The sequence below is a fragment of the Emys orbicularis genome, chromosome 2, assembly GCF_028017835.1.
Source record: "Emys orbicularis isolate rEmyOrb1 chromosome 2, rEmyOrb1.hap1, whole genome shotgun sequence".
NCBI classification, from domain to species: domain Eukaryota; kingdom Metazoa; phylum Chordata; order Testudines; family Emydidae; genus Emys; species Emys orbicularis.
In genome coordinates this window covers 168,069,347-168,083,115 of record NC_088684.1, presented here as the reverse complement: position 1 = coordinate 168,083,115, position 13,769 = coordinate 168,069,347, and the positions used below count along the sequence as shown (strand labels likewise).

Below are 13,769 nucleotides of genomic sequence, written 5' to 3'. Positions count from 1 at the left end.
AGATTCTTAGGTAATGAGGGGTTTAATTCTTCTCCAAATTACACTACAGTATAATCTGTTTTTATCTTCCTTCATTCTCAGTAATAGATCTATCCTGCATTGTATTGTTTGGTGCATGTATAGAAGGTGTGATATTAAGAGATAAGTATGTATGTTTAATTTCCATCTTTATAAAGTGTACATGTTTTATGTATGCTCATAAATATTGATTATTGGAATGAAAATATGTTTGAATAGGTTTTATTTTAGAAATTTACCAGTAATTTAGATGGTGTGTGTTTATGTGACAGTTAACATTGCTAAATGTCTTAATTTCATACTATTCTTTTAATAAAAACAGACAAGTCAAAGTTGAAGAAGAAAAAAGAATGAAAATATGCTAAGTACACACTTAGCCTTAATTATGAATGCTTATGTTTCTGAATACCCTACCTGGAGATCCACCTGAAAATCACAAAGGTGTATTAGCTAGTGCAGAACACAGAAGCTCACCTTTTGAGTAGGGCATGTTATACTGCACCTGTGTTCTGTGCTGTGCACTGGCTGCCAGTTCCCTTCTTGCTGAAATTAGATTATAATTAGTACCTTTATAGAGTTGTAACAGATTGCTTGGAGGGCCAGGCGGCCTAGTGTTTTGCATCTGACTTCCAGTCCTTTGTTTCCCTGGTCAAGGTGTCTCAATCCTTCAGGCAATGGGGGTAGGGGGAACCAGGCCCTCCCAGTCCTCCAACACTGTGTGAGTTGACTCCTGAACAGGGGCACTCAGAGAAGGGAGTCTAAAGCCACTATCCTGGGCTACTTCCTACCACTGTCCCTTAAGTTTGTGGAATGGCCTCTAGAGTTCAATTTACTGGGGTGGCTTGCCTCCCATGGCAGCCTCTCATGGATCTTGGGCAGAACTTTGCTGCGGTCCCTGGGCATGTAGCAGAGAATTTTTAGGGACTCAGTTGTATGTATGCACTGGCACCATGTGGTGTCCCTTTTTCTGCAGATCCAGTAGGTGACTTGTTTTCAAAGCTGCGTGTGCATATGTAGCTTCAAAATGAGTACTGACAAGTGTATCCAAGGTCTGAGCATGCACAATTCAAAGATTTTGAAAATTGACTTCAATGCATCAGGCTTCTTGCTCTGTCTCTGTTGTTCCTGGCCCTTGTGGGCCTGAGAAGAAATAAGGTGGAACTGGGTTAGTGTTAGCTCTACCTTTTTCTTTTCTCTGCCAACTGCTCTGGCAAGCCTGAAAACAAATGAAAAATAATAGGCTAGATACAATGCATTTTTACAAAGTAAATTTTTACTAATAATCTTCAAACATTAAAAGTGACCTGCAAATTTTTTTAAAAATAAATTAATGCATGCCACTTTTTAAAAAACTGCCTTGACTTTGCTGGATGACATCTCACATTTCTTAAGACTCCCCTAAGCTCTCTCACCTTAACTGAACCCCCTCTGGACTCATGCATGGATTCATAGGCAAGACAGAATCAATTATCTCAAGAAACCATTGGAACTAGCTTGGGCATCAGTTACTATGTTATGAAAGCACCTGGCTCCTAGTGCTGATTTCTTTTGCGCATTCTCCTGATAGACATCTTTCAAAAATTGCATTGACTCAGGCAGCATGCCAGGCTAAAGGCATATGTATGTAGTTGACTGGCTAATTCTAGTTGCCACCCCCGTGGGTTTTCTGTCTTTACTCCCTCTGCCTATACCTCAGAGAAAACCATCATAGCATTACCACTTTTTCCTTAGCACTCCCTCCCACGTCAATAACCCTCTCCCATTTGCTATTTTTCTTTAACCGGAACAGCTAATCCAACAGCTGTGAGTAGAGGACAGCTTACAGGCTGTCTCCTTGCACATGCCCAAGTGTCTTAAGCATCTCTAAACAATGTTAAAACTAGGCAGTTCACATCTATCAGCAGGTTATGACACTACCTCACCCACTGACTCTTCTCATACATCTTTTGATACGCATGCACTATATATGATCAACCATTTATTTTGAAAACAATATTTATATGAATCCTCTATTTGTGTCTCTGTATATCTCTGCACGACAGGGTTTTCAACAGCAAAGGCTTTTGAAAATCTGGCTTCTAGTATCATGGCTGTTATTCTCATTACATGGTAATTAGTTCAATACCACAATGGGTACAGAGCATATGAGTAAATACTACTGGCATAAACAATGTAGTGTGCCCAGATAATATGGAAGTTATGTCTTGTAAAGACACATGTAGTATTAAGAATTATTAAATCACAGTTGTGTTGTAAAATTTAACTGCTCCATTCCTTAATAGTATAAGAAAGAGGATAAATCGGTTGGATAAACCCAAACACAACCTGATTATTTTGTAGAGTATCATTTATTAAGTGCTAAAAAAGAATTAGAAATGTGTATATTGAGCTATAATAGAAGAATTATCACTTTAGCATTCACTGCTCTTTCTCGTTAATTTATTTGATCTTTTCCCCAAGGTTTGGAGAAGCAGTTAATGGAAACCTAGTGATTGGTACATTGGCATGGCCTTCTCCATGGGTAATTGTAATTGGTTCATTCTTCTCTACATGTGGTGCTGGTCTACAGAGTCTTACTGGTGCACCCCGGCTGTTGCAGGCTATTGCAAGAGATGGCATAATACCATTTCTTCAAGTGAGCTACTTTTTTCAGTATTTTAAATGCATTTACATTTAAATTGCATTTATATTGTTGACTTAAATATACTTTCAATTCTTTTTATTCCTGTTACCACTGCAGAGCCATGAAAGTGTGATGGGATGTCTATACTGCAATCCAAGGTATAATTGCAGCTAGGCTAGACCTACCCAAGCTAGCTTTACTTGTGCGAGCATTGCTAAAAACAGCAGTGTAGATATGGTGGTGCAGGCTTCAGCAATGCAAGTTGGTACTCAGGGTTATGGATGGGCTTGTAGAGCCTGCACTGAACCCCATGTCACCTCAACTACACTGCTATTTTTAGCAATGCTAGCACAGGTAAAGCTAATGGAGGTATGTTTACCTGACCTGCAGTCACACCTTGGATTCCAGTATAGATATACCTTGAGCTGAATCTATATTTTAATTGCATTAAAAAGAAAAAAGTAAATCAAGTTGCATTTGCAGACCACACTCTACCCTTATGTATCTCTGTGCTGTTTTATTGTCTTTATTCTTCAAACAATCAAATTGTGCACTATGAAACTGAGGCAGAATTGGGCCCACAGAATTTTTTACGAGTGGAAATGCACAAGCCAGAAAATAATTAGCAACTTAACTTTCAGATTCCAGGCTAGGTTTGGAGTTCAGGCACTTTTTATTTGTAAATAGAGTAAATTTGATCTGGACATGGAACTACATGATACTGTTTTGGAGTCACTTATAGAAAAAGTTGAGAGCAACAATTTAAGTTCTTACTCATTCTGCAAATTATGTAAATTAAGACAGGTATAACAGCTATTTCCATGCTGTTCTGTCATTAACTCTGAACTTCAAGGCCTGGTTGTGACTGAGATGAAGATTATGTAACTTTTCTCTGAATTGGATAGTTTGGCAAGTGTAGAGTATACAGTCTCCAAAGTATTCTAGTGCCTGGGCAAAATTGGGAGATGCATGAAAAGCAAGACCATCTTGAACAGCTTGCAAAAACTGTAACCTTCCCATTGATGAAGGGGGTCTAACTGAAGTTATTAAGGTACTGCATATGCTTGGTCTCTTGCTGGATGCATCTTTGTGCCTACATTTACAGATAAAAGCAAAGGACAAAAAATGCCATTGTCCAGAAAGGTTTCAGAGTAGCAGCCGTGTTAGTCTGTATCCGCAAAAATAACAGGAGTACTTGTGGCACCTTAGAGACTAACAAATTTATTAGAGCATAAGCTTTCGTGGGCTACAACCCACTTCTTCGGATGTTGTAGCCCACGAAAGCTTATGCTCTAATAAATTTGTTAGTCTCTAAGGTGCCACAAGTACTCCTGTTATTGTCCAGAAAGACAATGCAAAGACTTTTGTAAGGCACTATACCTGGAATTAACTGAAAAAGCCTACCTAGAAGTGACAGCTGTTACAACACTCTGTGGGTGCCTGCTAAAGGAAGAACAGAGAGTGGCGGCTGCTGGCCAGACACCCAGCTCTGAAGGCAGCACCGTTGCTGCCAGCAGCAATGCAGAAGTAAGGGTGGCAATGCATTATACCATGCCAACCTTACTTCTGCGCTGCTGTTGGCAGCGGGACTGCCTTCAGAGCTGGGCATAAGGCCAGCAGCTGCCATTCTCCAGCAGTCCAGCCATTGCTTAAATTGTGCTAGGGTTCTCCAGCACCTCTTGCATTAAAAATTAAGCCGTGATCCCATTTCCCTCCTTACATGCGACATTCAGTATGCATTGTAGAGTTTAAAATTATGGATAAGTCACTATGCAAGCTTTTAGTCACTGACTACAGTGGAATGAGCAAATAACCCTATACCGGCACAAGATAGAGGCAGGAATGATGAACTTAGTCCAGCCAAAGTAAATATTAAAAACTATAAAAAAGCTGCAAATTAAAATAAAAATGAAAACACGGTTGCAACAGAAGCAAAAATGTTAACTCAGTCATTTCCTTTTATTTTGACAAATTCTCACTCTTTTGGACAGGACTGGAAAATGACTAACGTTAGGAGGCATAGAAAAATATTCAACAGTGGATAGATACTTGATTATTTTGGTTTCTATCTCTTAAGGATAGAATGGGTTGGGCTTGTTCTGAAAGGTAGTGCTGCTTTTTTTCTCGTGAGACTTGGCAACAGCCCCTGTTGGCAGGCAGGGATCTGAGCAGAGACAGGGCCAACCAGCAGCTCCTCCTAATTCCCCACGTTAGGTAACATGTCCAAGGGGATAGGAGCTGGTGTGAGATTTAGAGAGGCACCATCTAGTGTGTGATGGTGGTGGTAATGGGAGGCAGTGGGGGACAATCTTTGGGAACTAGAGTGGGACAGGCCCAATTAGGGGAATCTGAGGAGGGGCCTGGGGCTGGGAAGAAGTTGTATGAAGAGAAGGGAGTTGGAGAGAGGCGTGGGGAACTTGTGGGTGAGGGGAAGGGTACTAAGGAAGGAGGGACTTGGTGGGAGGAGCTGAATATTGGGGATGCAGAGAGAATAGGGGCCAGGACAGGGAAACTCTAAGGGTGGGGAGAGGTGAGAGGTGAATCAAAGAGACAGATGTGGGGCAAGAGAGAAATGTCAGTTTCGAGGAGTAAATAGAAAGGGGATATTTGGCAATGAGGGAACAAAGGGTGAGATGACTGCAGAGGTTTCACAGGAGGAGAGAATGGGCTTGAGGAAAGAGGAGACAAATGAAGAAGAGAATTATGGATGTTTTGGAAGGAGAGAGAGTAAGGGGCACTAGAGTTGTCTGCAGGAGGATTAGAGAATTTGTAGATTGAGATGGGTTTCAAGGGAGAGGGAGGGATGTTTAGAGATGATGAAGTGTTCGGAGGGAGAGGGAAGAGAGCATGAAGAATTTATAGTCATGCAACGGTGCCAGGGAACATGAGACATTTGAAATATGGCGAGAGATGTTTGAGGAAAATTAGGGTTTAGAAAGAGAATGAGAGTTTGAAGGAAAGAGAGGGAAGATTGAAGGGTCTCTATAGGGAAAAGGGAGGGAAGGGTGTGGTATGGAGAATGAGAGTGAGGAGAAACTGGATGTTTAGAAAGAGAACAGGTGGAGGGAATACTGGGGTTTCAATCCTTATGGTTGTGTGGAGAGAAGAGGAGGGAACATATACTGCTGTGTGTATTCTTTGGAACCTTGAGAGAAGACTTTGTCCCTGCTACCCCCTACAACTTTATGAATAAAATTACCTGAGTGGATCTGGCCATGAGCTCTCTCATATCCCATGTCTCAGCAACTGGGCTCCTTCTACTGATTTATGGTAGGCTTCTCTGTAGGTTCCCATGTTCTTTCCTTTGTTTCTTCTTTTCTTTCTTTAATGCAGTATCAAGAATCAGGCTTGTGATTAGAAATGTCATGTTGTTTCTCTTCCCCATCCCTAAAATTTTAATTTTGTATTATAAAAAAAAAATAGTTTTCCTATGTCAAGTCTTAACTCATGTAAATTTGCTTTTTTAATATATAAGAGAATCTGCTTATGTATGTGGATTTCAAATAACTTTAAAAATGGCTTTAACCAGTTTAAATTTGATGGGTTTTGTTAAAGTTGGTTTCCCTTTAGTATATTTTGAGAACTATATATTGAACAGATTTACTTATTTTACTGAAAATTTTAATTGAATTAGGTATTTGGTCATGGAAAAGCAAATGGTGAACCAACCTGGGCATTACTTCTCACTGCTTTTATTTGTGAGATAGGAATTCTCATAGCTTCGCTGGATAGCGTAGCACCAATTCTTTCAATGTAAGTATGCATGTGAAACTTGACATTATTTTTTTAAAAGCTTATTATATTGTTGAAATTAACTTAGTTATCAAGACTTTTTCTTGTCTTTGAAATACTTTTCAGATCATATTGTTAGTAAAACTCAGTTAACCTGAAGAGAATCTAGACTGACAAAATATGATAAAAGCCTTAGGCTAATGCTAAATTAAATCAATGCTTAACTGAAATAGACTTCTATACGTTATTTGACTTAGTACTTCAGACATTCTCATTAAAAAATTAGCACTATCTGAAATCAACACAGACCATATTAAATGGACTGAAATCTAGCTAAATGAGAAATTTCACAAACTAATTCTGATTAGGGAGTTATCACCTAGTGGGGGAATTTCTAGCGAGGTCCCATAGGGATCTGTTCTTGTCCCAATGCTATTGAATATCTTTACTAGTGATCTGGAAGAAAATATAAAATCATTAAGGGTAATGTTTGCAGATGCCAGAAAATAGGTGAAATGGTAAATAATGCTGGGGACAGGTCAGTTCTACAGAGCAGGGTGGGTCAAATTGGCTAGGTGGGCTCACTTGAACAAAATGTATTTTAGTACATCTAAATACAAGATCATGCATCTGGGAACCAAGAATGTAGGTAACATTTATAGAATGGAAGACTGTTTTGACAAGCAGTGACTGAAAAAGACTTAAAGGTTATGGTGGATAACCCTGTGTGATACAGCTAAGTGAGTAAATGCAATATACTTTCATAGACTGCTAGGCCATAAGGGATCATTGTGATCATCCAGTCTGATCTCCTGCAAAGCACAGACCATAGAACTGTCCCAAAATAATTCCTAGCACATATCTTTTAGATAAACATTCAATCTAGATTTAAAAATTGTCAGTCATAGAGAATGTACCATGACCCTTGATGAATTGTTCCAATTGTTACTCTCACTGTCAAAAGTGTACACCTTATTTCTAGTCTAAATTTTTCTAGCTTCAACTTCCAGCCATTTGATCATGCTATACTTTTCTCGGCTAGATTGAAGAGCCCATTATTAAATGTTTGTTCCCCATATAATGTAGGCACTTATAAACTGTAATCAAGTTAACTCTCAACCATCTCTTTGCTAAGCTAAGTGGATTGAACTCCTTGAGACTATCACTTAAAGGCATGTTTTCTAATCCTTTAATCATTCTCCTGGCTCTTGTCTGAACCCTCTCTAATTTACCAACATCTGTCTTGAATTGTGGACACCAGAACTGGACACAATATTCCAGCCAGTGGTCACATGCCAAATGCAGAAATAATATTAACCTCTCTATTGCTGCTCGAGATTCTCCTGTTTATGCATCCCAGGATAGCATTAGTGTTATGCTTATAAGAAGCACATGGAATCTTTTTAAAGGGGATAAGCACACACCCCTCCCCCAAAAGGTTCTGCAGCTGGATCTTTTAGTTATCAGTCCTAAGTGTTGCTTGGTCAGTTCCAGTGGCCAGCTGAAAATGCACACGAGGGAGGGGAGCTGGGTCTCTGTCGAACGTGTTCGAAGCTCCGATGTTGATGCAGAATGAACCCAAAGGCCCATGGCAATTTACCCTTCTTTTATAGTAATAAGTTCCATACAAGCCTATGGCCCTTGTTGTGTCACACCAGAGTTGTTAATCATGAGGTATTCAAGGTTGTTCTTAATCAGCATTATTTTGAGTTGTTACTGGGAGGATCCGCAGCTGTTTCTTATCTCGTCTCTCCGGCTCAACTCCTTATCTTGACCCTGGGGTGTATGCCTTTTACTTTAGGGTTGTCAATCTGCCATCTGGGTAATTCTGATAATTAAGTTGGTGCCTGTTGACTCCTCCACTCCCCTGTTGATTATCCGGCCCAGCTGTCTCTTCTCAGTTAACACTGGTCTACAATTTTTGAGAAGTCGTCTGCTTCAGAGTTAAAATGTGCTATTTATTATGTATTTTGATGTGCTGAATTCAAATATGACAATTAAAACAACTGGCTACTGTTTCTAAGATATTTACGTTTTTACATTTTATGTCTATGGATATTGTGTAGATAGTAGAGTTTTAATCATAAATTGTAAACTTAGGTCTTTTCATGTGTTTATGGTTGCTTTACATGATAATATTTCACCTGTCCTGTTTATGTAACACTTTAAAAATCAGCAAAAGGGTTATATAAATAAAATTTATTATGAAACAAAAGGCAAAAAACTATTCTGTACATAGTTTAGTCCTATTCAGTGTCTACTCAGCGCTTCTTGGCTTGTCTCTTGTATTCATTAAATGGAGCATCTCTTGTCACTGTCCAGCAATAGTCTGCAAGCATTGATGGGCTCCATTTGCCCTGATAGCGTTTCTCCATTGTTGCAATGTCCTTGTGAAATCGCTCGCCGTGCTCGTCGCTCACTGCTCCGCAGTTCGGTGGGAAAAAAAATCTAGATGAGAGTGCAAAAAATGTATCTTTAGTGACATGTTGCAACCAAGGCTTTTGTATGCCTTGAGGAGGTTTTCCACCAACAACCTGTAGTTGTCTGCCTTGTTGTTTCCGAGAAAATTTATTGCCACTAACTGGAAGGCTTTCCATGCCGTCTTTTCCTTGACACGCAGTGCATGGTCAAATGCATCATCTCGAAGAAGTTCACGAATCTGAGGACCAACAAAGACACCTTCCTTTATCTTAGCTTCACTTAACCTTGGAAATTTTCCACGGAGGTACTTGAAAGCTGCTTGTGTTTTGTCAATAGCCTTGACAAAGTTCTTCATCAGACCCAGCTGGATGTGTAAGGGTGGTAACAAAATCTTCCTTGATTCAACAAGTGGTGGATGCTGAACACTTTTCCTCCCAGGCTCCAATGACTGTTGGAGTGGCCAATCTTTCTTGATGTAGTGGGAATCTCTTGCACGACTATCCCATTCGCAGAGAAAACAGCAGTACTTTGTGTATCCAGTCTGCAGACCAAGCAAGAGAGCAACAACCTTCAAATCGCCACAAAGCTGCCACTGATGTTGGTCATAGTTTATGCACCTCAAAAGTTGTTTCATGTTGTCATAGGTTTCCTTCCTATGGACTGCATGACCAACTGGAATTGATGGCAAAACATTGCCATTATGCAGTAAAACAGCTTTAAGACTCGTCTTCGATGAATCAATGAACAGTCTCCACTCATCTGGATCGTGAACGATGTTGAGGGCTGCCATCACACCATCGATGTTGTTGCAGGCTACAAGATCACCTTCCATGAAGAAGAATGGGACAAGATCCTTTTGACGGTCACGGAACATGGAAACCCTAACATCACCTGCCAGGAGATTCCACTGCTGTAGTCTGGAGCCCAACAGCTCTGCCTTACTCTTGGGTAGTTCCAAATCCCTGACAAGGTCATTCAGTTCACCTTGTGTTATGAGGTGTGGTTCAGAGGAGGAGGATGGGAGAAAATGTGGGTCCTGTGACATTGATGGTTCAGGACCAGAAGTTTCATCCTCTTCCTCTTCTGACTCAAGTGAGAATGATTCTGGTGCATCAGGAACCGGCAGTCCTTCTCCGTGGGGTACTGGGCGTATAGCTGATGGAATGTTTGGATAATGCACAGTCCACTTTTTCTTCTTTGACACACCTTTCCCAACTGGAGGCACCATGCAGAAGTAACAATTGCTGGTATGATCTGTTGGCTCTCTCCAAATCATTGGTACTGCAAAAGGCATAGATTTCCTTTTCCTGTTCAACCACTGGTGAAGATTTGTTGCACAAGTGTTGCAGCATATGTGTGGGGCCCACCTCTTGTCCTGATCTCCAATTTTGCAGCCAAAATAAAGGTGATAGGCTTTCTTAACCATAGTGGTTATACTGCGCTTTTGTGATGCAAAAGTCACTTCACCACAAACATAGCAGAAGTTATCTGCACTGTTCACACAAGTACGAGGCATCTCTGATCACTTTGGCTAAACAGAAATGTGTCCCTTTGCAAAATCAAACACTGACAAATAAGAGAGCACGACACTGTATGATTTCTAGAGCTGATATAGGGCAATTTGTTCAGCAGAGTGATGTAAGCTTCGTTATGATTGCATCATCCATGACTTCTAGGAATAACATGATGCAATTCCTATAATGTATGACGCAATACCAGCTTCAGATTGCATCATTCATTGTTTTGCCTAAAAAGCAAGTACTGTCCAAACCCAGTCATAGATTTATTCATAGATCCAGTCAAAGATGTATTTTAGTCATTTCTGGTTTAAATTGAGATCCCTTCCCTTTATAACTCACTTATCCTCCGCCATTCCCAAGTCAAGGGTCGTATATACTGACCCAATAGCATATCTTGAAAACTAGAGCCAATCAACAATTTTAAGCATAATTTTCATTCTCAGTGACCCAGAATTAGTAAAGTTTGACTACATTTATTTCAGAAGCATTTTGGCTGTAGAGCAGTGTAATCAGTATGCCATACATTCTTCATTCACACACCAAACAGTAAATAAGGCAATAATTACAGCCATAAAACTTCTGTCCTTCTAAGAACAATCATTAACACAATCAGCAAAGAATAAACTCAGAACAATTTCTTCTTACTAATTCAAAGCTAGCAAAATGGAGTAGAAAGCAAAATAAAAAAATGGAGTACAATTTACTCGAGACAATTTCTCCCCATTAGGTATTTGGCCTACATTAGCCCTTTTTGACCACAGTATCACACTGGGAGCTCAAGTTCAGCTGATTATCCACCACAATCCCCAAATCTTTTTCAGAGTCACTGCTTCTCAGGATAGAGTCCCCCATCGGCCTGTATTCTTTGTTTCTTGGATATGTAAGTAAGGAAACATGGTGTAGATGCAGGGAGGTGGTATTACCTTTATATATGGTATAAGTGAGACCTTACTGGTACACTGTCTTCAGTACTGGTGTAAACACTTCAGAAATGATGCTGACAATTGGAAATGGTAAAAAGAGCTATCAATCCATCTATTGTGCTTATATGGCCCTAATTATTGTGGTATCTGAGCGCCTGACAGGGTATAATGTATCTTTCTAGCATTGTAGCTGTGCTAGTCCCCGGACATTAGAGAGGCAAGGTGAGTGAGGTAATATCTTTTTTTAGACCAACTTCTGTTGGTGAAAGATACAAGCTTTTGAGCTACACAGAGCTCTTCAAACAATAAATCATAGGCTTAGAAGATAGTGATGTAATGTATGTTTAACTCAATAATTCATCCTGAAAACCTCTTTCATATTTCTTTCAATCAGGTTAGTTTCTCTAGTAATTCACCCACAGTATTGCAATAAGCAGCTGTTTTCCATACTTTTGCATTTTAAAATATTGCTAATGTCAAATTACTTTCCTGTTTTACAGGTAACTTCAGTACCTTCGAATAAAATGTAATAAAATGTGGGGTGTTTTTACATATACAGTAAGCTAGACTAAACCTTACAATATAGCAATGATCATAGCTATTGCATACAAAACTGTCTCTTGCCTTGTGGAACTTAGTCACTACAGTATAACATGCTACAAAGAGATTAGTAAAACTTTAAAAAGGATTAGCATTTTATATGAATAACAAAAAGATGCCTTAAGTTACAATAGCAAAGATTTTTGATAAAAGTTTTATGAGGGATATAAACCCTGTTTCAAGTTTCAAGGTACAGTAACTCCTCACTTAAAGTCGTCCCGCTTAACGTTGTTTCGTTGTTACGTTGCTAATCAATTAGGGAGCATACTCATTTAAAGTTGTGCAATGCTCCACACTTACGTTGTTTGGCGGCCTGCTTTCTCCACAGCTGGCAGCCTCCCTATGGCCCCCTGCCCCCCAGCGCCTCCCGGCCGCCGGCACACTCTGTGGATCAGCGCCTTCCCCCTCCTCCCCCCCACCTCCTGCCCGCGGCAGTCAGCTGGCTTGCGGCGTTTGGAGGCAGGAGGGAGTGGGGAGGAGCGAGGACTTGGCATGCAGGCTCCCCCTCCTTCCCCTGCCTCCCGAACGCGGCAAGCCAGCTGATTGCCCCGGGCAGGAGGGAGGCGGGAGGAGCGAGGATTCGGCGCGCAGGCTCCCCCTCCCTCCTGCCTCCTGCCAGCGGCAATCAGCTGGCTTGCGGTGTTCGGGAGGCAGGGGAGGGAGGGGGGAGGCGCACCGAGTCCTTGCTCCTCCCCCCTCCCTCCTGCCCAGGGCAATCAGCTGGTTTGCCACGTTCGGGAGGCAGAGGAGCAAGTGGGAGCCTGTGCACCGAGTCCTCGCTCCTCCCCCCCCTCCTGCCTCCAAAACTCTGCAAGCCAGCTGATTGCCGCCGGCAGGAGGCAGGGGAGGGAGTGGAGGTGCGCCGAGTCCTCGCTCCTCCCGCCTCCCTCTTGCCCAGGGCAATCAGCTGGCTTACGGCGTTTTGGAAGCAGGAGGGAGGGGGAAGGAGCGAGGACTCGGCGCGCCTCCCCCCTCCCTCCCCTGCCTCCCGAATGCGGCAAGCCAGCTGATTGCCCCAGACAGAAGGGAGGGGGGGAGGAGCGAGGACTCGGCCCGCCTCCCCCCTCCCTCCCCTAGGCGGCAATCAGCTGGCTTGCGGCGTTTAGAAGGGAGGGGAGGGAGGGGGAGGAGCCAGGACGCAGCGAGCAAAGTAAAGGGGGAGGAGTTGGGGGGGAGAAGAGGTGGGTCAAAGGTGGGGGCTTGGGGGAAGGATTGGAGTGGGCGGCCTGAAGGTTGAACCCCCGCCTCTGGTGCTTGCGGAGTAGGGGAAGCTGCCCTGGAACCTACCCCCCCCCCCCAATTTACATTAATTCTTATGGGGAAATTGGATTCGCTTAACATCCTTTCACTTAAAGTCGCATTTTTCAGGAACATAGCTACAATGTTAAGTGAGGAGTTACTGTATAAGTGAATTTCTAACTGATTGGAGATAGGAAGAAGCTTTCCACGTTGATAGATCATTCTTTGATTATCTACTGAAGTGTTTCTTGCATCTTCTTCTGAAACATCTGGTACTGACCACTATCAGAGACTGGATAGTATATTAGATGAATCACTGATCTGATCTGGTTTAGTAATTTCTATGTTCTTATACTAATCTGAACTTTCTGTAAATATATTTATTTATCCCTACTATCTTTAATAGATTTTGTATGTGAGACTATAGAGTTCATTTTCCATCTGAAAGATTTGTCTTTCTCTGCAGGTTTTTCCTAATGTGCTATATGTTTGTGAACTTGGCCTGTGCAGTGCAGACTCTTTTATGCACTCCAAACTGGAGACCTCGTTTCAAGTACTACCATTGGTAGGAAATCTTTTTATGTACACTTCTTATTTAGAAGAGCCAAATCTAATGGCTAATTTTGGTTTGTATTTGTTGTTTGTTTTGCATTCATTGGACATTTTCAGTAGCAAAACTGTTTTCAACAATTT

At 41.5% G+C, this 13,769-nt stretch overlaps 1 protein-coding gene across 2 annotated transcripts in view; it reads left to right on the top strand.

Annotated features, from left to right (window-relative positions):
* The window catches only part of SLC12A7 (solute carrier family 12 member 7), a 372,763-nt gene that overhangs the window by 242,443 nt on the left and 116,551 nt on the right, over positions 1–13,769 (top strand). For both annotated transcript variants that reach the window (XM_065400169.1, XM_065400170.1), the window contains 4 exons: positions 88–145; positions 2,479–2,653; positions 6,276–6,394; positions 13,543–13,641. In XM_065400169.1, the coding sequence (XP_065256241.1) occupies positions 88–145; positions 2,479–2,653; positions 6,276–6,394; positions 13,543–13,641 (451 nt within the window). The remainder of the gene's footprint in view (positions 1–87; positions 146–2,478; positions 2,654–6,275; positions 6,395–13,542; positions 13,642–13,769) is intronic.